General features: G+C 30.5%; 1 protein-coding gene and 2 long non-coding RNA genes across 8 annotated transcripts in view; 2 read left to right on the top strand and 1 right to left on the bottom strand.

The window, feature by feature from the left end:
- The window catches only part of LOC146993388 (homeotic protein ultrabithorax-like), a 180,440-nt gene extending 175,204 nt beyond the window's left edge, over positions 1-5,236 (top strand). Inside the window, exon 8 of the mRNA XM_035349894.2 lies at positions 4,905-5,236. Within this exon, the coding sequence (XP_035205785.2) occupies positions 4,905-5,236 (332 nt within the window). The remainder of the gene's footprint in view (positions 1-4,904) is intronic.
- The window catches only part of LOC118180838 (uncharacterized), a 35,474-nt gene extending 14,988 nt beyond the window's left edge, over positions 1-20,486 (bottom strand). The window contains exons 1-2 of the long non-coding RNA XR_004756773.2: positions 20,428-20,486; positions 6,887-6,931 (exon numbers count right to left, since the gene is read on the bottom strand). This is a non-coding gene — a long non-coding RNA (uncharacterized LOC118180838). The remainder of the gene's footprint in view (positions 1-6,886; positions 6,932-20,427) is intronic.
- LOC118180835 (uncharacterized) overlaps positions 5,244-22,855 on the top strand; it is a 189,911-nt gene continuing 172,299 nt past the window's right edge. Inside the window, exon 1 of one of the 6 annotated variants that reach the window (XR_015038580.1) lies at positions 5,244-7,847. This is a non-coding gene — a long non-coding RNA (uncharacterized LOC118180835). The remainder of the gene's footprint in view (positions 7,848-22,855) is intronic. The other 5 variants (XR_015038582.1, XR_004756757.2, XR_015038583.1 and 2 more) reach the window with 5 other exon arrangements.

Raw genomic sequence — 22,855 nt, 5'->3', positions numbered from 1 at the left:
GTTCGAATTAAAAATTTCAAAACAAACTAAATTTTAATTGAGTAAAATAAAAATAAATTCTAAGAAAGTAGTATACAAAATTATTTTTAATGCATAAATGATCGATTTTTTTCTTTATATAATTAAGTCTTTTTTGTAATATTTTAAAGTTACGAAATACGATGCATATATTAGTTGTTCCTCTTTATTTATGTATGTAAATAGTGAACAAACCGAATTTTTGGCCTTTTGTTCTCTAACTCTGACAGTTGTCGATGGACAACTCATCCACTTCATTATAATCACTATTAACACTTGAACAACTATAAAAAAATTTTGAAGTGATTGAAACTTCGTCAGAACATGTAATGGGAATGGATTCCAAAGCTGAACGTAGTTTTACATTTCGCTTCGCTTAACGATAAACGATGTAGTTCGCTGCTACAGAAAAACGACTAAAATGAAAAAGCCAAAGAAACATCTGAAGCTATCGATATTGAAAATTTTAGACATAGAAAGTGAATTGTAATAAATATTCATTTTTAAAAACTATTCATAATGAAGACATTTGAATTTATAAGTTGCGTTTTATTTGTTGAAAATCAGGAAGAAAAAAAAAAAAATTGGGAACTTATTAGTTTCTTTTATGTGTGTGTGTTCATATAGTTTTTCAATTAGTCCGATTTCAAACCGTATGGGATAATAACGGAGCCGATTAACCAGGCTATGCAAGGTATTGTTGTATCTCATGTTTAATCTGTGTGAAAGATTTTTTATATCAATTTAAGTTTAAATTGCAGTTAATTTCTAATCAGTCTCAAATCCATATGATTTTTATTTCACAATTGTTGGATAATTGCTTGCTTGAAACAGTATAGCAAAATTAAAGATTTTTTCTTTCATTTCAATTTTAAATTATAATTTCTTTTAAGCGTGATCAAATTCATATGAATTGTTCTCATGATCTATCGAAGAAAGAAGTGCTGTCTATTTATACACCAAGTTTAGTAAGGTATCTCCAAATGTCCAAACAGACTGGAGGAATCGGACATTCGGGGACAATTGTGCGTATGGATAATTTGGTGAAGAGGTCCAAGCCAAAGTTGCTATGTGTCCGGTTATTTGCGTCTATTTTTCGTCTAAAAAACGACTTTTAATTTTGAAGTTGAACCGAATTTTCAACTTCCATCTGCTGAAAGTAGACATCACCGTCTATACATTGAAGATTTCATAGATTCAAATTTCGGGTTTTCTCTAACGAAATCTAGTCCAAAATCTCATGCTGGTGATAAAATATCGTTATATTTTGGTTTATTTAATTACGGCAAAGCACATGAAAGCTGTCTGCCTAAAGGGATTGTTGCCTTCATGGAGGAATTTTTGAAAGAACCTGGCTCATATTCACATCACACACGGGAAAAAGCACGAAAACGCCCATGCAGCTAGCCCGTTCGTCGGGACTCAAACCCTGAACCGAACTACCAGTGTTAAACGACTTTACGGCTCGGCCGATGGTGGGCCAGAGTATCGTTCTAAAATTTGCCAGAGTATCGTTCTAAAATTTTTGAACTGGAGTAAGTTTACCTTTTCTCTAATCTTTTTTATATATTTTTTTATCTCGATTTTAGCTATGTTAGGAATGCAAGTACGGTTTCCTTCTTGCAGTACATCATCTTCAGAATTTGTCTTAAGTTCCGTTGCCGTGAGTTTCTTGGGAAATCCAGTATTTATTGTCATCTTTTAAATGTCTTTTTAATGCATATGATCTAACTTACTCTAATATTGCAGCTGGATGGTCACGTCTGTTTTCAATAAATTCAGGTTTTGATAAACTCTTGATCACATTTTAAACGGAAAGAAATGAAAATATCAAGAGACAAGTTTAGGATGATCACATATGAATCAGGATGAATATTAACATATGAAAAAGAGCTGCACTTCACGTCTGTGCATCGTTCTAAAATTACTTTACAATAATTTGTATATTAATCAGATTGTTAAGTGTAACAAGCCAATTGGCATTTATCATGTAATGTTTATTCCCTGTCTCAATAAATGACTCTCTCAATAACGACTTTTTGAAAAGAGGACGAATCGGGGGGAATTCAACCTTTCATCTGTAGGTAATCTGATGATGAAAATGGGGTGAGAGCAGTGGTTGAAACCGGAAAGATTTCGCCAGTAGAGGTTGCTGATGAGGAGAGACTAGTGATAGCAGTGGATAAAATGGCACGATTTTGACGGTAAGATGGAAAGGAAAAGAACGAAACAGGAAACCCTCTTCCAGCTATGGATCTTTTGATTACCACATCAGGAAAGCAGGCTCGGAGAAAAGTGATAATTCGTTATAGAGTCTTGTGACAGTAAATAAACTTAACAAAATTCGTGTAAAAAGGAATTTATTGTCTTCAGCAAATCAAGGAATAAATAAGTCAGATGTTATACAGCATTTAAAATACATAAAAAAGATTCATGATTTGCTTCTTACGGATTGCGTTTAGTGAAATTAGTGCATGAAAAAATATGAAATATGCCGAATATTATGTGCTCTGCATATCATTCTTTTATATCTCATCTCCAGGCAAAAAAATTCACGGAAGGTTTATCTTTCCGAACTTAACATTCCAGCTAAAAAAATTCTGGATGTTATTTGAAGGACATATTACTTACAGGAGATACTTTGCTTTGGCTGTAGAAAAGACATATTTGAAGGTATTTGAGATTCTTTTTAAAAAGTTAGCCAACGTTATTTGCTTGACTGAATATGTCAAAGTACGTGAGAGTTATGTGTCTCCGTAGAAGACTTTGTAAGGAAATAACTAGTCGGTATTCACATTACGCAAGGGGGAGGGTACAAAACCTTCAAGCACCCAATCCGTTCGCCGGGAATCGAACCCGAGATTTCCTATGAGTGTTCAAGGCATTTTTATCCACTTGCCCACTGGCGAACTGTCTACACTAAAAAACTAAATACTGGATATTTTTAATTAAATGAAAATTAATTTTGCCAGTTCGTTTTTACCGCCTTTACTGTTTAAGAATCTATGTAATCTGGTGGTATCAGCTTCAAATTAGTTTCTAGATAATAAAATATTGTAATTTTAAATTAAATAGAAATGGACTACACTAAATATTTCAGTCTTTAGAGCTTAGTAAATAACTGAATCTGGTGGAAACCAGAAAATTATTTTTTTAAATTTATAATAAATGTTAAAAAAATCCAATGCATAATTTTTTCCTTAACTTCCTTCATTGTCGTGACGTAACTTTATTCATTACAGAAAACTAGAGCAATAAAATTATGAGTTGCCTTTCGGCTATATTAAGTAGGTTTGGTTTGGTTTATCTGATTATGGCAAAGCACATGAGGAGTATCTGTCAAAGGAGAGAATGCCTTCGTGGAGGACTTTCTAAAGGAAAATGATTCATATCTACCTCACATATGGGAAAACCCTAAAGAGTCCATACAGTCAGCCGGTTCTCCTGGAATCGAGCCCAGGTTCGAACTGCTAGGCTTCCGTGACTTTACCACTCGGTCGTGGGGGACCCTATTAAATAGGCGTTCAGTTGAATCGTAAAACCTAACTAAATGCCTACCAAATTAAACAATGAATCACATTTTATTCAGTCACAAAAGGAATCTTAAAACATTTTCGTAAAGAAGTTGTACTCGATGATAAGATACTCTGCAGAAATTCATTAATGAAAAAACAAAGCTTGACATTTTATAATGCAAATTTTCAATTTTTATTTAAGGTAAAAAATCGTATCCATATGTCACATAACCTTGGTATTTCAGCATTGTGATAACATGAGTCGAATGCTTTCAGTACAGTATAACACACATTAAAATTTATATATTCATTTAATTTATTACTGTTTTTCTTTTAGGTTTATTGCTCAGAATCCTAGTGCAAAATATTCCATGCATTTGAGAATACTTTGAATACATGTGTTTTTGCGTGAAAAAGAATGAAAGAATGTTTTGGGTTAGAATAAAATAAATTTGCAGGTGCTTTTGTAATCTGATAGAAATGTGTTCAACGTGTATTACCAGTGTTATCAGATCTACGTTCAATAAAATAAATATTGTATATTATGATAATTTTAGCTTTTAATTCTTTAATTTTTAATTCAGTTACTTACTTGTAAATGTGATGCATAAATTATAACTTCTTTAATATGCCTCATGAAGTATGATAACAATCTTTTAAATTAATAAGAAAACTCAGAATATCACAGGTGCTTTTTTAAAAACTGGTGTATATTGAAACTATTAGTTAAAGAGAAAAATAATATGTTTTAAGTATTTTGACGAGAATATTTTTTCTTAAACTGTTTGTAAATCAAGTTATTTCTGAAAATTGAATATGCTCTGTAACGAAGAGTTGTGTTTTCTACATTATTCAGAAGCCTGGTTAAGCTGACAGGTTACATACTGTAAAGTAAAAATTAAATGATAATGTTTTGATAATTTTATATATTTTTAGTAATGTATAGTTGAAAAATCGTTTCATAAGTTGTGTTCGATAAGAGCAAGTTTTCAGTAGCGGTTTGGATCAGTAGTTAAAAATAAATTTTTCTCGAAATTAAGTTCCCCCTCCCCTCCTACGTAAAGAAAAAGAAAATTTGTATCCATGAATATTAACTACAGAAGCTTGCCCAAAGCCGTATGGTGTTTTCCGCAGTCATAGCTCTTTCGGAAAATCAAAGAACACATTTCCTGTTAACCTCACGTCACTCCCCCCCCTCTCCCTATGATGGAATCTCTATTTACACTCCGCGAAAAGCTTGCAGTGCAGTTTACTTTCTAAAATCTATAAAAAGCAGCGCCGCATCTGTGTTAAGAGATAAGAGCTCGAGCTTTATGGCTGGTTGATAGCCGTCTAGACTTTCATACTGCAGCAGAGTGTTTATATTTGCAGGCGCCAATGGATTGCGCAGACGGGGTCGGCAGACCTACACACGCTACCAGACTCTGGAGTTGGAGAAAGAGTTTCATACCAACCACTACCTAACCCGACGGCGTCGCATCGAGATGGCACATGCCCTCTGCCTCACCGAACGCCAGATCAAAATCTGGTTCCAAAACCGGCGCATGAAGCTCAAGAAAGAGATTCAGGCCATCAAGGAACTGAACGAACAAGAGCGACAAGCGCAAGCTGCCAAACTGGCAGTTCACCAGAAGTCTTCAGCTTCAAGTGGAGGTAACAATGCCAACAACAATGATTCCACTGCATCGGCAACAAAAACGTAAGGTCGTTCCTCCTCTACTTTTTTCGCATTGTTTTATTTTTGTTTTCCCCATTTCACCCTTTCTTTCTAAGCAGCAGTGAGTGTCGTATATCTTCCGTTCTTTCCAAGGAGGGGAATACTCAAGGACTTCCTTCCAAAACACCCGTGGTTGGTCAGCGTGACTTATTATGAGTTTTTCATATGTTGCGTTGGGAAATAGTACTTAAACATGGTATGCATTATAGTAAATGTTTCCATAACATTTCTGACAAAGACTTAGTGATTCAAAAAACCGAATTAAACTATACTGTATGGCCAGGAACTTTATGTAAACGTTTTTTTTTTTTTACTGTGTGTGCAATACTATTTAAATGAACGTGAAAACAGTTTAGCTTTGGAACAGTCACTTCTGAAATGTTCACTGCTAATTTTAAAATTTCAGTCTTAGCATTTTTAAATTGTGCAGATTAAGTGTTTATACTAAGAAATTTACGCTTCTTCTTCCTGGAAGGGATTATCAAATGTGAAGTCATTTTGATTGGAAATGACTACATTGATCTGAGTTCGATGCTCTCTGTCATAATCATAAATATGCCTATGAAGGAAACATTCCCTTATACTACTTTGATATAAAATTTTCTTCTGTAATTGAATAATGCTTTCTATGCTGTTAACTTTGAAGGAAAATTTCTGTAAAACAAGAAATTTCAGACTTAAGAATACTTTCGAGCCAGAAATCTTACCTATTTTATGTAAGGAAAATTTTAATTCCCATCACGCGTCTACTTACTATTTTTTTCTTTCTAAAAGAATTATACCTAGTGAGTTGGCAGAATAGTTTCCAATATTAAGCCTTCCCCAAAAAAGTTTTCATATGAATTCAGTTCATGTTTTGGGCTTATCATTCGCGGCATATCTGAAGTTGATAACGTTTTCTGTGTTTCATTAAATTTGTGTAAACCTTAGTCATTGTTCTGTGTAAACCCTCTAATTTTAATAAGTTAACCTAGCAAAGAGAAGTGGTTTGAGATCTTCACAGTTGCCAAAAAGCCAGAATAAAAAGTTTTTAAGTTACACTTCATTTGCGTAAATATCTTAGACATATTTGGACGTAAGGATAAAAAAATCTTTTAATTAAGGCCGTAAAACAAAATTATATCATTTGTTTTCTTTATTTATTAGGGTTATATAATTATCATGATCTAGATTAACAAGTCAACTCAGCAATTAGTTTTCCATCATAATTTTTTAAAATTTTTTAATAAAGCAAATTGTGTTTAAACATCTGCATTAATTTTTTTAAACTTTTTTTTTTTCAAATATTTGCAATCAAGTTAGTTGTACTTTACCACTGCTTAAGTCTTCCCTTTTGGCATGGTTACTGTAATTTGTTAGCAAAGAATTTTTGACAAAAATTTTTTCCTATTCTGTTCGCATGTGTTTTATGTATTATAATTCCAATTTCTTCCTTCTATCTTCTAATATCTTTTGCTTTTTTTTAAGTGGCTATTTTAAATTACACTCTGAATCTGTTCAGTAAACTTTTGTAGGTACCAGAATGTTAGAACTGAGTAAAATACTATTCTAAATGTATACAATAAAAGTTGTGGTCTGTAATAGTTTAAACGAATGAGAAATTTGGATTTTAAGTAACAAATTGCAGTATACTCACCACGTTACACAGCAGATAGGAGTAAGCCTTTCTTCAAAAAGGATTCTGAAAAATATAAATCTTATTATTATACTCAGGGATAATTAGTTCTGATGAGAAAAACCTTTTTTTAGTTTCAAATTCATTATTAAATGAAGTTTATATTTTTTTCTATAATAAAGTTGTCAAAGAATCTTTCTATACTAATTGCGTAATTAATTTTACTGGAGTTTCAATAAGTCTATTTTGCCTTAAATTATTTTTTTTTAACTTTTAAGTTATTTATCAATATTTGAAGTTTAATTTTAAAAAATTGAAACACAGCATGCGGATGAATATCTAAAAACCTTCTGAGTAAATTGATTTAAATTATCAGTATCAATAATAAAATAGGTGGATATCGAAAATTAGTACTGCAATTAGTAAAAACATAAAAAAAAATTCTGTATGAATCCTTATTAATATTGCATTACTTATATAATAAAAATTCCATTCGAAATATAAACTGAAAATTAATTAATTGCCAAAATAAAATTTCGAGTGAAGTAAAATTTGTTAATGACATCATAGGTAATGTGTTTTAGGGGGGGAGAAAAAATAGTACCAAGTTGAACAACCCACTGTTGAAATTTGCATTGTGACCTGTAGAAAGCATCAGCCAATTGGGTGCTCCGTATCTTCATCTTGCTGTAGGGTGGCATTCAGGCGTTGAATAATATTATGGCACATTAACATAATATTACTAGCCGTGGGTGGGGTTTCTAAGCTGCTCTGGGCGCTTAGAGATATCGACCTTGAAAAATAAAGAGGCTGCGTTATTTCACCATCATCAAACTGTTCAGATGGTTGTGCTTCCTTATCAGTGAGTGTAAATCTGTTATCAGAATCGAGACGATTCAAAAAATATGTTTAAAGTATTTATTTTGTTGCCGGGCTCTTATTTTCTCCCTCAGTGCCATGCTCTATTTCGAAGATGAAAGTGGTAAGTTTCTCTTAAATGTGTATAATTACAGATTAATGTATTGTATAATTACAGATTATTTTGTATTATGTTAAAGCCGTTAAATATCTAAGATGGAAATGTTAGGATTAAGTTGATTTTTTTTTTTTTTTTTTTTTTTTTTCAAGAATGAGCAAGAAGGTTATTGCTTAATTGTTATCCCCGTTTTATTGCCATTAACAGAAACTGTGATTCCAAAACTAAGCAAATGATGGGGAAAAGAAATCTTACTTTCAGTTTTAAAATAAATTTATTGTGACGAACGAGGCTGTTAAGAATTGCTAATTCGTCTCTAACTAGACCCATCCCCCCCTTTTTTTTTCTTTCTTTTTATTTTGGGGGGGGGTGTTTTTCAAATTTTTTGGCATTTAGGAAGAGTAAATTAAGGATTTTCATTTCTTAAGCTAAGTAGTTAGTAAATATAATAATTCCTTTTTCGGAGAGACGTTAGAAAGGAAGCGTGAACATTGGTGACTGTTTCAGGTTAAAACTCTTCTGTGACATGGATTTTTATGTGCTATTGATTGTTGGAGGTTTTTTTTTTTTTTTTTTTTTTTTTTCCCGGAAGAAAACTGTTTTCTAAAGTTGCAGTAAAGAAGATTTTTACATTCAAGTGTGCACGAAAACAGTTTATTGAGCTATAATTTAATGTGACCAGCCACGGGATACGGTGGGACTACAGTGAAGATTCACATACGTTATGTGCCAATGCGGAATCTGGAAATACGGCACATGTGCATGCTTTTATTAAACTCAATTCTCTAATGTCTTCGCCACTCATCGTATTTGAAGACTGATCTTCTGTAATGAATAGTAAGTAGTACAACACTAGAACTGCAACTACGTCAGTGTCATTTTCTGAGAAACAGAGAGAGCTACTAGGTCGAGAGAACAATGTTTTCTTGCGATGAGAGAGACATTTTTGAAGAATACCAGGTATATTAACTGTTGCTCTCTCGAATCTCAGCCCATTCTTCCCTTAAATCTCGTAGTTAGACAAAGCTTTGGTACGATGGGATTCGTGTGTCTTGTTCTGTGGATTTCTTGTTCTTTGTGCTCAAGAATAATGTGTCTCTTCTTTTGAAAAGATGAATTTATGTTTATGGTTAACTCGGCAGTCCGATTTCTTCCTGTACAGCGTTCCTAGCGCGAAATTTTGTTGCGTGTGACTAGCGTTTGCTTCTAAATTTGAAGTTATTTTCTTATTCTAGACATGGGGTCGGTTTAATTCATTGTAAATATTTAATGGAGAGTTTAAGAAGTAATATGTTTTCTCAGCTAAGGATAAGATTCTCTCAATAAAGGATAAGTGATACTAAAATACCCGACACAAAAAATTTGCTTTGAAAGTGAGTTCAGCTTTTTCCTTTGATTGTTATAGCTTCCCCTCGAAGAAAGTTACACTAGCAATGGATATTATTTATTCCATATTCTTAATTTTTGCTGCTGGAATAATAACTACTTCAGTGATTACAGTCATTCTGATTTCTCGGATAACGAAATAGTCTAACAATAACGAAAGGTTTCTCTGATAATGAAAAATATTCGCAAATACGTTTTCATTTACTTAAAATGCAGAATTAAATGTATTTTCCTTTATGAATTAATTTTATTTTAAAGGCGTGATAGAGTATTTTCTTAAGCTTCTAAACAATGTAATTCCATTAAATGCTTGGCTAGTATTTATTTGTATTGCGTACAGTAATGGCATAAACCAATGACCCCTATTCTAAAATAAGTGAAATAAACAATTTATATTCCCGATATCGTGCGTCCGAATGACAACGTATATTATTATAAACCTAGAACTTCTAGGTACATCAGTATTAAGTGCATGTGCTTCATTTTCTTCAAAGGTGCAAGTGTAAATTGCGGTTGAACGCTTTTAGTTCAGCGTCAGGTTTGGAAATTAAAAGTGAGAAAATTTCTTGCAAGGCAATGTTGTCGTTAAGGCTACAGTATTTTGTATTTATTATGTAGATTAATTTTATTCGTCTGACATTATTTATAAGGAGTTTACTTTTTTATGGAACATTTTTGAGGAAAGACGACTGCTGCGTTACTGAATTTTTTAAGTGTTTCGCATAACGTTTTAAAAATTTTAAAAGTCGATAACGCTAAAATTTTAGTTAGATTTTGAATTATCTTTACAACAGTTGTATTGTCCAATTTAAAATCGATCTCCAAAATTACTTTTTTCGCCTCAGTAAATGTAATAGAGATATAACAGAAACTGTAGATCGCCGGCAAATGTGAGATAAAACGTTTGACAGTTTCTGTGTTACTACTTTGTTTTAGACTTGTTTTTAAAATAGCAGTAATTGACTAATTTTCATTATGTTTAAAATTTTTGTGTTTTTATAGATGAAAATGTGGTGTTGAGCTTTTTTTTATGATAAAATTACAGTACTTTCATGTCAGAAGTTAAATTTCATCGTACTCTCTTGGAATATTTTTCGGCAATACAACTGTATATCTTTGAGGAGATATGCTTACTTTCAGATTACGGAATTATTTGATAAACTTTTATAATAGATCATAAAATAAAGGAATATAGTCAATCTAATTACAGATATATATATATATATATATATATGTAGAGAGAGAGACATATATTTAAAAGCAGTGATTTGTGCGGTTTTTAAAATTATGGTATTCCAATTTGTGGAATTGATGATATTATCTAAATACAGAATTAAAAATCTTTTAACTGCATTTTCTCTTTACTTTGTGCGAAACACTTACTGTAAAATACGAGTAAGTCATGTTAGAAATGTGATTTTTGTAGAATAATTCATATTTTAGTGCATTTGAGAAATGGAATGAATTTATTTACCTCAGAGAGGACTCAGCGCAACTGCAACTTAAACTGCAGAGCAGGAAAATCAAATTTTGTTGCAGCGATTTTAAATGAAAATATTAATAATAATAATTGCATGTTGTGTTGATGTCGCCTTTGGTAACAAACTAAAGAAGTATAATTTCAGCTAAAATTTTACAGCTTTTCTTAAATTCAATGCAGTCTTAATTGGCTTCTTTGAATGTTTTTACTTACATCAGTTACATTAATTTATACTAAAAAATTTAGCAGTTAATACTTTCTTGCGATTATTATATTTGAAACCAGAAATTAAATTAAGTACTTTTTTGCTTTTGTTCAAAATATTCTTGATTATTCTCAACGTCAATTAAATTCAGAACACTGGGTTATTGAAACTTATATCTGCCTTAAATATCATTCAGATCCGTACACATATTTTTTAAAGTTACTATGTTTTCTACTTAAATATCCGAAGCTTTACAGCAATCGAAGAGACATACAATTTAACGGTCATTCACGCGCGATCGCAGTTAGACATGTTATCATTATCATATTTTATAGCTATTATACGACGTACTTATTTTTGATGCGACTTCATCACGCGTGTAAAGTGTGATGTAAATATTTGAATGTGAGAGTGATTTACTGGTACTGCATATAAATTAATTTTCCTGTTCTGCTGCTATTTATGAGTTCATACAATTCTTGTGAATTCATCAGTCATTGAACAAAACATCACTATTTGTATGTAAAATTATTATTGTACGTAACACCGATCTCAAAAGTAGCCGTAATGGTGAAACGTATACGTAATTTTAGTGTATTTAACTGTTTGTTTCAAATGTTCATTATTGTTGGTTTTTTAACTGTGTTGTCTGCATAATTACATATACAGTGCCATTCAAAGTTGCCAACGAGGTAAGATATATATATATATATATATATATATATATATATATATATATAATTTTTCATCGTGTGCATTTGTTCACTTTTATGTGCATAAATTGCAGGTTTGTAAAATTTTAAGTCGTAAATTTTCCTAAAATGTTGAAATGAGATTTTTTCCCCCTCTTTAATTATATATATATATATATATATATGCAATTATATATATATATGCAAAACTTATTTACAACATTTGTAAAAAAGTGAAATTTGCTGTTTGAAGATTTGAACAGGCAAGTGCAATTTTGTTATTATGGCATTTTTATATAAAGTGAAGTTCGTTGTTTTAAAGAACTTTTTTTAGCGCTTACTTAAGAAGATACTAAAATATCGAATTCAGCTGTCCAGTAACATTTTATTTACTTTCGTGTAAAAAAGCTTAGTTTATGGCTAGTATAATGCAACAGTTTGATTCTTCTAGATTTTGAACTGAAGGCAGTAGAAAATACATTTTTTGTTATTTAGTGTTATGTAAATGGTAATATTTTTAAGACTGGTAGTCTAGTGTTGTATAGTTTAATTAATTTTTAAAAAAGATTCTGTTAAGCATAATTCTGTGGTCAGTTCATACTGAAAGGCTATAATAAATGTTTTTTCATGAACGTTAATGAAACTAATAGAAAAAATAAGATGTAAAATAGCACTTTAATTTTACACGCTTAATTATATCTCTATTCAGCAGCAAAAATGTTAAAATTGTGCTGTTTTTGCTAATAATGCTACTTTAACTTTCTGCTCCCTCTTTTGCATTTACAAGAACAGGAAGTTGTTAGCGAATTCTAATTACAGGTTGGTTTCAAATAATATCACTAAAGTGTATTTTATTACCGAGATTATCTAATATATTTATACGGTTACTGTATCATAAGAGTTTATTTAAAGTATTTTAAGAATTTAATAAAAAATTTTGAAGAATAAAAGCTCCTTTTGAAATGGTAACTGCACGATAAATTTCAGCTTTTCGAAATTTGTTTATTTTTAAAGTTGCCTTATTTTTATTCACACGTTTCTTTTTCTTTCTTTCTTTCTTTATTTTTATGCATCGGATATTTTTAAAGACCCGCTGCTTTTGCTGAAGGAAATGTAGAAAGGATGCAGAATTGTTTTGAATAAGATTTTCTGGATGAAAGACTTCATTAGGGATATTAAGCAATTCACTTTAAAGAATAATAAAAAGCTGCACGACTTATTCCATAGTAGATGCGGCTTTGTCAGCCGCCTAAAATCAAGGACAAATGTCAGTATCGGGTACAGAGAATTCTCATCTTATCATTGTAGCACTCCTGCACTAACAAAACTTGACTGTATGTTTTGTAATATTTTCCAAGATAATAACTGGATCAATATTCCCAGTGTGCTGAGAATGGACGAAGTTTTATTTCGTTGTTGAAACGAAAATCTACATTCTCAGACCATCCTTACAAAGCAAGTTATCCATATTGGTTCATAAAAAGGAAAGAGTTTGTCTCATCGAAATAGTCATGGCTGCAAAAATTTGATAAATCAATAACGAAGGCTAATTTATTGGAATTGAATCTAGTGTGGCATCCCAAACATTAAGTCGTAATAATATTAATTTATACAGCATTAATTTATGTAGGGCTATAATGATCACAGAGCTTATCTGACCTAAATTCTCATAAATAATTAAAACATATAGTTCTGATGTGCCTAAAGCAATAAATTTTGAAATACTGAAAAGTGTGATCACTAACTTTAAAACCCGGGTTGTTTATAACAATAGAAAAAAAGGGGAAACAAGCGCTCTTAGCTAGCTAAAATTGGTTTGATTTAATAATTTGTTGCATGGTTTAAATTGTAATCTGTTGCTCTTCATCATTTTATCTGAACACCCTGTTTGTCGTTTCAAATCTTTCCACTAATTATTTTGCTTTGATTTAATTTTACATTAGCCTGATACCATAATAATAACTAATTTTATGAAAAACGTTAATCATTATTGTGTAATATTTGTACTGACAGAAGATTTACATTCTCTGCTTTCTTTCTTTTTTTTTTCCTAGCCCTTAGAGTTTTATTTTAAGTTAAAAATTGCAGTTTTCTGTAAGTTACGATTAAAATTCTTATTTTATCGCTATAAATGGGATTTCAGTTCTTGTTCCTCAGCTATTCTTATTCTTCTCTTTATTGTTTTTGTATGGATTTTTAATAAGCCGAAAGTTTTCTAATAAGTAATTAAAGAATGATTTTGCTTTGCGTAGGCCTTCACTTCAAATTACTAATAATTTCGATAAAAACATCCCCTTAATTTATTTGTATCAAACCCATTGGACAGCTGAATTTTATGTTTAAAAAAGTAGGTCGTTTGATTTTTGCTCCTATAGTTGGTTGAAATTAGATTTTTAGGCCAAAAGTTTTCACGGAGAGTGAAATTATATACGTAAATTTATACCATTGAAAATGATATATATTATGTGTTCTGTATGTTTTTAAATATGTACATTACCGTGTTATACGTAATACCTTGCCATTAGCAATCATTCAGTTCCTGGTAACAGAGATATCTCTTTGGTGTCTCTGTAAAGGAGAAATTATGCACATAGTTTCAACTATTTAAGGAAATACTCTTATGTAGTATGCCAATTTATTATACGTATTGTTCGTGGTTTTTCGAGTGATTCGTAATTACCTTCTGCTAAAAAATAATTAAAAATAAGAGCTGAATTTATTTTATTGTTGGTTTTTAGTGTCAGTTTTGATGTGAGCACGAGAATCGGCATTTGAGAAAATATTGTTCTTAAAAATTTGCATCTTCCATGAGATGTACAGTGTAAATGTTGACGTACGTATTTGTGACGTGAAAGAAAATATAGACTTTACTTAACTACTTTTTGTCAGTGTGAATTTTGTTCTACGGAGTTCCTTTTATTCTTCATCGTTTAATATAATATGACATATTTACCCATCATTACTACACAGAAAAATCTGCAACAATTACAATTTCACATATTTTCCAAACTGCAAGTATACTAAGCTGAATTATTTATTAATAACAATGATTTGAACGTATGAAAAGTTTCAGTGCGAAGTTTGGAAGGGAATTTGGTGTTCCTTATATATCTCTCGAGCAAGCATTTACCTATGTTAATTATTGGTAAAGAATAAAAATTATGCGTGTTTCACTGCAAGCCATCGATGCTCAAACTGAATGCTTCTTTCAGCATATTTTATCCGATAGAAAATATATTATTAAATCTTATTTAATTGTTAAATAGTAAAGTATGATTTCAACTTCGAATTTTAAGAGAAAATGCGTTCCTTAATTAGCTTTGTATGTAGAGAGAAAGATAAACTTTTAGGTATGAGAAGCTTAATTAAAGCTAAAATTTTATTACTTTTTGCATGAATAAATCTTACTTCAAATATATTACATGTAGTATTCCATTTGTAATTTCACTTCAAAGTATATGTTTTCTTTCCCTAAAGACTGTAATTTTTATCCTAGATTGGATGGGAGCGGCTACTATTTTCCCTCTCTTTCTCTCCCTCTATATATAATAAAAAAACTGTATGCTGTAAAACGTATTGTTTCCACTGCTTACTAGTAGACATCGTGCCGTGCTTATCCCTAAATAAATTATATTTAACATAAATTTATATGCAACCTGAATTTCATATTTTAATGCACTAAAGCAAAATATAAAATGTGTAATTTCCATAGCTCTAGTTTATTCGGCATGTACTGGAAGGGCAATTTTAGTGGGAGAAGTTGCGAAAAAAGGGAGTCTAAACAATAGAGAAACGAATTTCCGTTGCGCGGTTTCGAATTAGAAATCTCTTTATTTAAAACGTACGTGTGCGCCAAGCTCTCCACCAACTTTTTATTTAGACTGACACTTCCTACTATCCTAATTCTCGTAATCGCAACCCCTTCATTTGGTAAGTGAAAATTAAAACAAAGTTATGTGTGTATGTGTGTGTATCCATAGGCGCACGCATGCGCATTTACATTTTCCAGAAAAAAGACAAGGATCGCATCGGAGTTTGAACGTAATTATGCTGAGAGCAGGAAATGGTAGTCATTATCCGTTTAGACGTGGAGTTTCGTACTTCGACACGACACAGTCAGTTTTAATTACCCCGTTAGGCATTTATCTATGATTGGTAGAGTCATTTTAATTAATGATATTAGGTCGTTTCCAAGACGGAACGAAAACTTTGGGCTGCAAGTTACCTTATCAGCAAAAGTTGTTTTAAAGGAAATAACTATAAAAATAAATTTTGTATCGCATTGTTTTAGTTTGATGATCAATCTCTGCAATGAGAAAATGGATCGTACGTTGCGTTAATTTATTGCAGTGACTTATAGCACAATAAAATGAGTCTCAAAATAACGAAGCTACTTTGGCTGAGTGTTATTGTCTTTAGTCTGCTTTAGTTGTGGATGTCTAAATATCATGGAGTTTTTATTTAAAAAGAGGACTATTGTAAATTTTGTATTGTGTATGCGTCTGCTAGTTTTCTGGTATATTTTCTAATCTGTATATATTTTTTATGTGAAATTTTCGAGGGATTCTAATACTTTTGTAATAGTTAGTATGTATTAAAAGTTAATAACATCGAATTTTTATCATTAATTTCATAGTCTTCTTGTTAGAGAATTAGAATTGTAAATATTACGATTAAATAAGTCTTACCTTGAATAACTTAGGTTTTATGTATGCAGTTCTTCCTTCTAAATCATAAATGCAGTTATTTATATTTTTGATGTAATTATTATTTATTTTTAATGTAATAAGCCCTTAATATATAAAAACTGAAAGCTATTCCTTATATGTAAACGCAGGACTTCTTTTTTTCCGAATATAATATATATCGAATTTTCCAATTTTAAGTGTAATATGCTATTGTTCAATATGAATATCGACACTTTTACTCCTGTTATCATCAAAACAGTGTGAAATATATTGAAAAAATTTACTGCCCTTGTAATATAAATAGCACTTGAGCGCTTTGTCCTGAGCAAATCGATTAATAGCAAATGGGCTGATTTCATTTATATTTTCGCAATTTTTCTTATGTATAACGTAAATGCGAGACATTTTCCCTTAAAAAGTCATCTACGAAGGGATTCCTTCCTTAGGTAAGGAACCTTTGTATGTTTTTGTTTAATCAATCAACCTAAACTAAGGTTTTACCGAGAATGAGACTGAATAAAAATGAATCGTCCTAGCTCTTAAGTTTTGAAAATATGATGATAAAAAATTATTTTTTGTTAACTAACCCATAAATGTTAATTTAATTCATTGGAGCAGTTATAATGAATGAAGTTAATTAAACATGATGCTGTTTGTGAAAACTGTAAATTGTTAGATCTGATATTTGTTGAATCTTGTTGAGTCTCTTACAAGTTGTTTGAATTGTACAATTATGTACGAACTTGAAATTTTAACTAGAATTATTCTGCCCCGTTCAGTATAATATATATATCCAATATAATGTGAATCGAGGTTGCATATATGAAAAATTTCTTCTAACATTTTTTGGATCTAAAGAAAATATAATTTTTGTTTAATAGAAATTCCTTCAATTTCTGATTTTTCAAGAATTAAACAGAGCCATTCAAGTCGTTCTAGAACAGGCTAAATTTTTTATTTGGCGACCTAAACAAACGTGAATAATTAAAATGATTTTCGCTTAATTTTAATGGTTTAATTTGGCTTATATAATTATGGCAAAGCTTTTGAAGGCTATCTAAGTGGAGGAATGCCTTCGTGGAGGACTTTCTAAGGGAAACTGGCTCGTATACACTTTTTTATAAGATCAATTATTATTTAACGTTAAATCATTACGTTAAATACCTCAGGAACGTTTAGAGGAACATACATTTTATCCCGACAGTGATGCATAATTCTAGAAACCTGGATGCAAGATTTTTAAAGAAGCAAATAACATTAAAAAATTAATAAATATGCGTTCAAATTTAAAATAATCTAATGACAAAAATTACCGGCTACATCATAAAAATGTGTATTAAAAATTTAATAAAAAATTGTCAGTTGAAACTAAAATATTTTTGATTGTATGTGTCAGTTGAAACTAAAATATGTTTGATGGTATATATGCACATATTTTATGTTAACAGATGATCAGTTTTATTTTGGGTTTAAAGACGCTGCATCCGATCATACCGTAATAAATTTCGTGCTTTCTTATGCAAATTTTATTGCATTAAAAAATAAGCAATTTTCACATTCGTATTCCCTGTTAGTACAGGAAGAGATAATTTAGGCAACGGCAAAGCAGTCGATGCTTATTTGCCTAGTATTCATTGCTAGGATTACTGAACTAAATTTCAAATTTCTGAATTGTAAAATCATTCTATTGTTTTAAAAAAAAAATACCGCTACATTTTCCTTTTAATGTAATGTCATTATACCAGTATAATGTAAGTAATATGTATTACTATTGTAATAGTCATTGTCATAGTAATAGTCATTGTCTATTATTAATGTGCTAAGCTATCACTTTTTAACGTGTAAAGTGCACGGAAGGCTAAATGAATACGCCTAACGAATAGCTAATTGCATAGTGAGAAATCGTATACATATGAATGTGTATGTAATGTATACGTATGAATGTGTATGTTATGTGTATGTCTAGCCTAACGACTAGCCTAACGAATAGCTAATTGCATAGTGAGAAATCGTATATATATGAATGTGTATGTAATGTATACGTATGAATGTGTATGTTATGTGTATGTAAATTAACCTTTTCCCCAATTTGTTTAATATTATACGTGCATATGCAGTGGCATGAAATTATTTTTTAAAGCATAAAAATTTTCAAAATAAAATTCATAATTCTACATGGATAATCAAGAGTATCCTAATTGTTCTTTAAATATATTTAATTTACTCAATATTCTGAAAAAACAATAAAAGACTAATTTTATATTCAGATATTCTCTCCTAAAACAAGAGCAGCTATTTTCTTTAGTGGAGGGATACCATTTGTGTTTCAGTGTAACAAATCGAAAACTTTTGTTTTAACTGAAGTTACCATTATTTCTTTTTTACTTTCTGTTTCATTGATTAATAACAATCTCATGTTTTGTACCTTCGCGATGTGTTGGCATAACCGAACTTGAAGCCACTTGCTTCAAATGTTTATGTATTTATGCTGGTTGTTTTATAATATCTATGATAATTACACGCTTAAGGGTTATTGCATTGGTAAATTCATGCGGGTCTTGAGAATTAATTGCATTACGACTGTTAGCCATTAATAATCTCGACTACTAAAATGTTTTTTCTCGTAATATTTGTCTCGTAAGACAAAATATTAAAGTCAGCACAATGTACACATTATCGTTTCCCACATTGTAGCGTAAGTTTATTCATCGGCAAAATTTCCATTAATACTATGTTTTACATTTATTTTATTTACGTAGTGCAGAAATTTAGCGTAGTGCAGAATCGTACGCGGTTTACGTTGTGTAGAAAGCGTATTTGTAATCGATGCAACAGTTGCTTTATTTGAATTGAAAGTGACCAGAAATGAGCAACCAGCTTTTTGAATAAAATTAATATATGCGATACCACGTAGCGAATTTATTGTCAAACATCTCTTGTTTTAATTAAGAATCATGTAGCTACCAAATTATGAGAAGCGGAGTTAAGTAAATAAATATCTTTTTCGTCTTTTAAAACTCAACAAGTAGGATTCTAGTTTTTCTTCCTTCCCGTTAAAAACGCTGTACACTTCGAAGCAACATTTTTGTAGTTATTTAAGTTAGAACAGTAGGTTTTTAATTAAATAAATAAATAAGTTTTAAGGTTTGCAACAAATGTATTTAATTAAACGAATTCAAACTATAAATCGTTAAATTTCATTTCTTCTCCTCTCTTTTAAATTTAAATATTTGGAAAACATGGGCGAAAAGTTTTATTCGGTTTAAGGAGTTAATTTATAATTTATAGGTATTACTTTCGAATAGATTTCTGTAAAGTGGATCTTATTTTTGTTATTTTAAGTGGCATTCGTCAGTCGTATAGGTATTTTCTTGTTCATTTTAAAAGTAAAACAAGTCTTACTGTTTTTTCGCAGATGTTTGCAAAAGCAAGTTTTTTCTTACTAAATTACTAAATATAAACGAAGTGTCCCTCTTTTGCGCTTTAAATAAAATAAAACAATGCACTTTATGTTTTGTTTTTTTCCCACAAAAATAGACTTTTTCGGTTAATCTCTTTAGGAAAACTGTATGTGCTAGCTTCGCATTTTTTGTGAGGAAAAAGATTGTTAAATTTTTGTCGAAAACTATCGAGAAAATCAGATAATTAAAAAAATAATGATTCTCGGCCGAACGGAGATTCATTTCATTATTTCCATTAAATTCTTGGTACGACTGATTATTAAAAAAATTGAAAACTGCAAGATGTATCTTTGGAATTTTATGAAATTTCAAATGAACTCAATTTTTGTTGGTTCAATGTTTACTGCTGTCATTCGCTGAAAATTGAATGTGAAACACGTGGTATTCTAATTTTTTTTATTCTGTTAGGTATTCTAATTTATATCATAATATTTCTTATCATTAAACTGAAAATTTAGTTGATAAAAATATTATTTCGAGAAATAGCACATCATGTTTGAATTTTGTGAATATTTTGTGACGTGCGTTTTATTTCTTTAACATATAATGTTTCTAAATGTGTCCAGTAAGTTTTACATGTGTTTGAAACTTCATACTTACGTATGGTTTGTGCATAATATTTTTCCAGTAAACATAAAATTAGAACTACAATAAAGATTTGAAAAATATGATACTTCAAAAATAGAATTATCTCCTGCTTCCTATGATTATTTCATTCTCTGGAAATGCTGTGAAAAAAAAAAAAAAAAGAATTAGTACATTAGAATTCTTTCCGTAATGAAATGAGTTCCACATTTGATAAATTTACATAGATAGATATGAATGTATATACAGTTTAAAGTATATGCAGTTTAAAGGTCAATAAAAATTATTTCTTAAGGAAATTACTGTTTTGTGGATTAAAATGTTTCTTGAGGAATATTTTCTTTCCTATTGGCAATTATGGTGAACACTGGCTTTAAAAAAGTGAGAAAATTAATTCCTTTGAAAGCATCTTAAATAAGCGTGCCTTTGTCAGCATTAATATTAGCTGTAGTAATTTATTACCCTTTATTAGCGACAAGACAGTAATAAATCAACAAAAACGCCTGCTTTTAATAAGCTGCACTGTCCTAAGTTTGGCACAAATAAAATTCCCCTTTTTAGGGCAGTAAATTGGTATATAAATTGAGTTAGACTTTATGACGTATATAATGAATAATCGGGAGGAATGAATTCTTTAAGAATTCTTCGTAATGAAATGGATCATTTTTCTCTAGTAAACAAAATTTTATTCGTTTTCTTTCATAAGACTAATCACAATCATAACTACATTTTTAATATTGTTGATTCTGTAATGAACATCAACAACGAGGAATTACAGCGCAAAATGAAGTTACATCATAATAAAAGAACTACTACATGTTCGAAATACTTGAAGATGATACATCTTGAAATGGTGATTATCCTGTTAAGTGATTTCATTTTGATATAAGATTTTAGACAAAGACAAAAGATCAAGGCAAAAGGCAAAATATAAAAAGAGACTAATTCGTGAATCTTAATATTGAAAGAACGCTCTCTCGGTTGAAAGAACAAACTGAGCATTTAATAGTTTCGTTCGTGTTAAATATGCATCGAAAATATTGGAGTTACTAATATATAGTTATTATTAATATCTGAAGAATTCAGTATGAATTCAATTTTCATTCAGTATTATTTTTATTATTAATCATCAGTATCAGTAGATTCCTTATATAATAGTTCACATATGTTTATATATTATGTATCTTTGCAACCTAGACTATAAACTCCGTTCTCTTTATTTAACTGGTATTTTTAACTCAACTGAGTTTAGAATTTGGTAACTTTTTCGCATGATTATTTCGATAGCTCTTTTGGTGTGATTCCCCCCCTTTTTTTTCTGTAGCTTGACTTTCTGGGAATTAATTTTAAAATAAGGAAGCATATTGCAGTTATTCAGTTTGAAATTATATCAGATATTAAAATGGATGAAAAAGTTGTGATTTAATAATTTTATTTTGATATTTTTAATTTTTTGAAATTTTTAAGTCTAAACTTTTCTTTGAAATAATAAAATATGTAATCTTAAGTTATCAAGTTGCCATTCTTCGCTCTCTTATTTCCCTTATGTTGTTGCTACTTTAGAATGGATATTTTATAAAGAGCTGGTGATGAAAATATTGTAAGGATATTTTATCATCAGCATAAATTTTGGTTTTTACTTCGCTGAGGGAATATTTAGGTTTTGAACTTTACAGTCTACTGACATCGACATAATAAACTGGGCTTTTTCTTTTATAAGCTGGGAAAGCTATTTTTCTTGTCATAGATGCGTTATTTCTATTCAAGACAAATAATAATAATAATAATTTTAATAAGAAATTTTCTGTGGTGGCCTTGCAGATACCGGAAAATGAATTTCGAAGTGCTTGTAATGTAGGCGCTACATATTTCCAAATTACGAAGTTTAAGAATTTTAAGTAATCAAGTTATACGCCGAAAAGTTAAGTAGTTAGGATTTTCCCATTCATGTATATATATATACAAAGATATCAATCTTACATTTTATTCTTTAGGCTGTACAGACTACGAATTTTTGACGTTTGCAAACGTCTTAAGGAGAGGCTTTCTAATTTTTTAGAACCATTATGTATGTTACTTGACGTTACGCTACCATGCCTGTTATCTTTGCTACCTAACGAATAGGCAGTTTCCAAAGTTTTTACCCGACACGGTGAAAACATAGGAAATATGATCTGTTAATTAAACTCCCTATAATTTATTAACAGACTGGGAAATTTAAAATCAATGTTTGCATTTCTTTTTATTATCTGGTATAATTTAGAATAATGTCATTGATAAGTTAGGTTAGGTTATTGGCAAAGTACACGAGGGCTATCTGCCTAGGCTTAGGGATGCCTTTGTGGAGGATTTCTCTAGGGACGAGTATTTAAACCAACTATGCAGCCAGCCCATTCACATAGGATCGAACCCAGGACGAACTCTTAGGATTCAGCGGTAGTAATCACTCAGCTGTTGGCGGGGCACAATCTGTTGATAGTTAGGAATAATCGCATTAATATTATAATTAATGAAAAT

Source organism: Stegodyphus dumicola, chromosome X1 (assembly GCF_044657685.1).
Source record: "Stegodyphus dumicola isolate Sdum_Otavi_A_Nest chromosome X1, ASM4465768v1".
NCBI classification, from domain to species: Eukaryota; Metazoa; Arthropoda; class Arachnida; order Araneae; family Eresidae; genus Stegodyphus; species Stegodyphus dumicola.
Note: the sequence above shows the minus strand (reverse complement) of the source record. Positions and strands in the feature narration are given on the sequence as shown.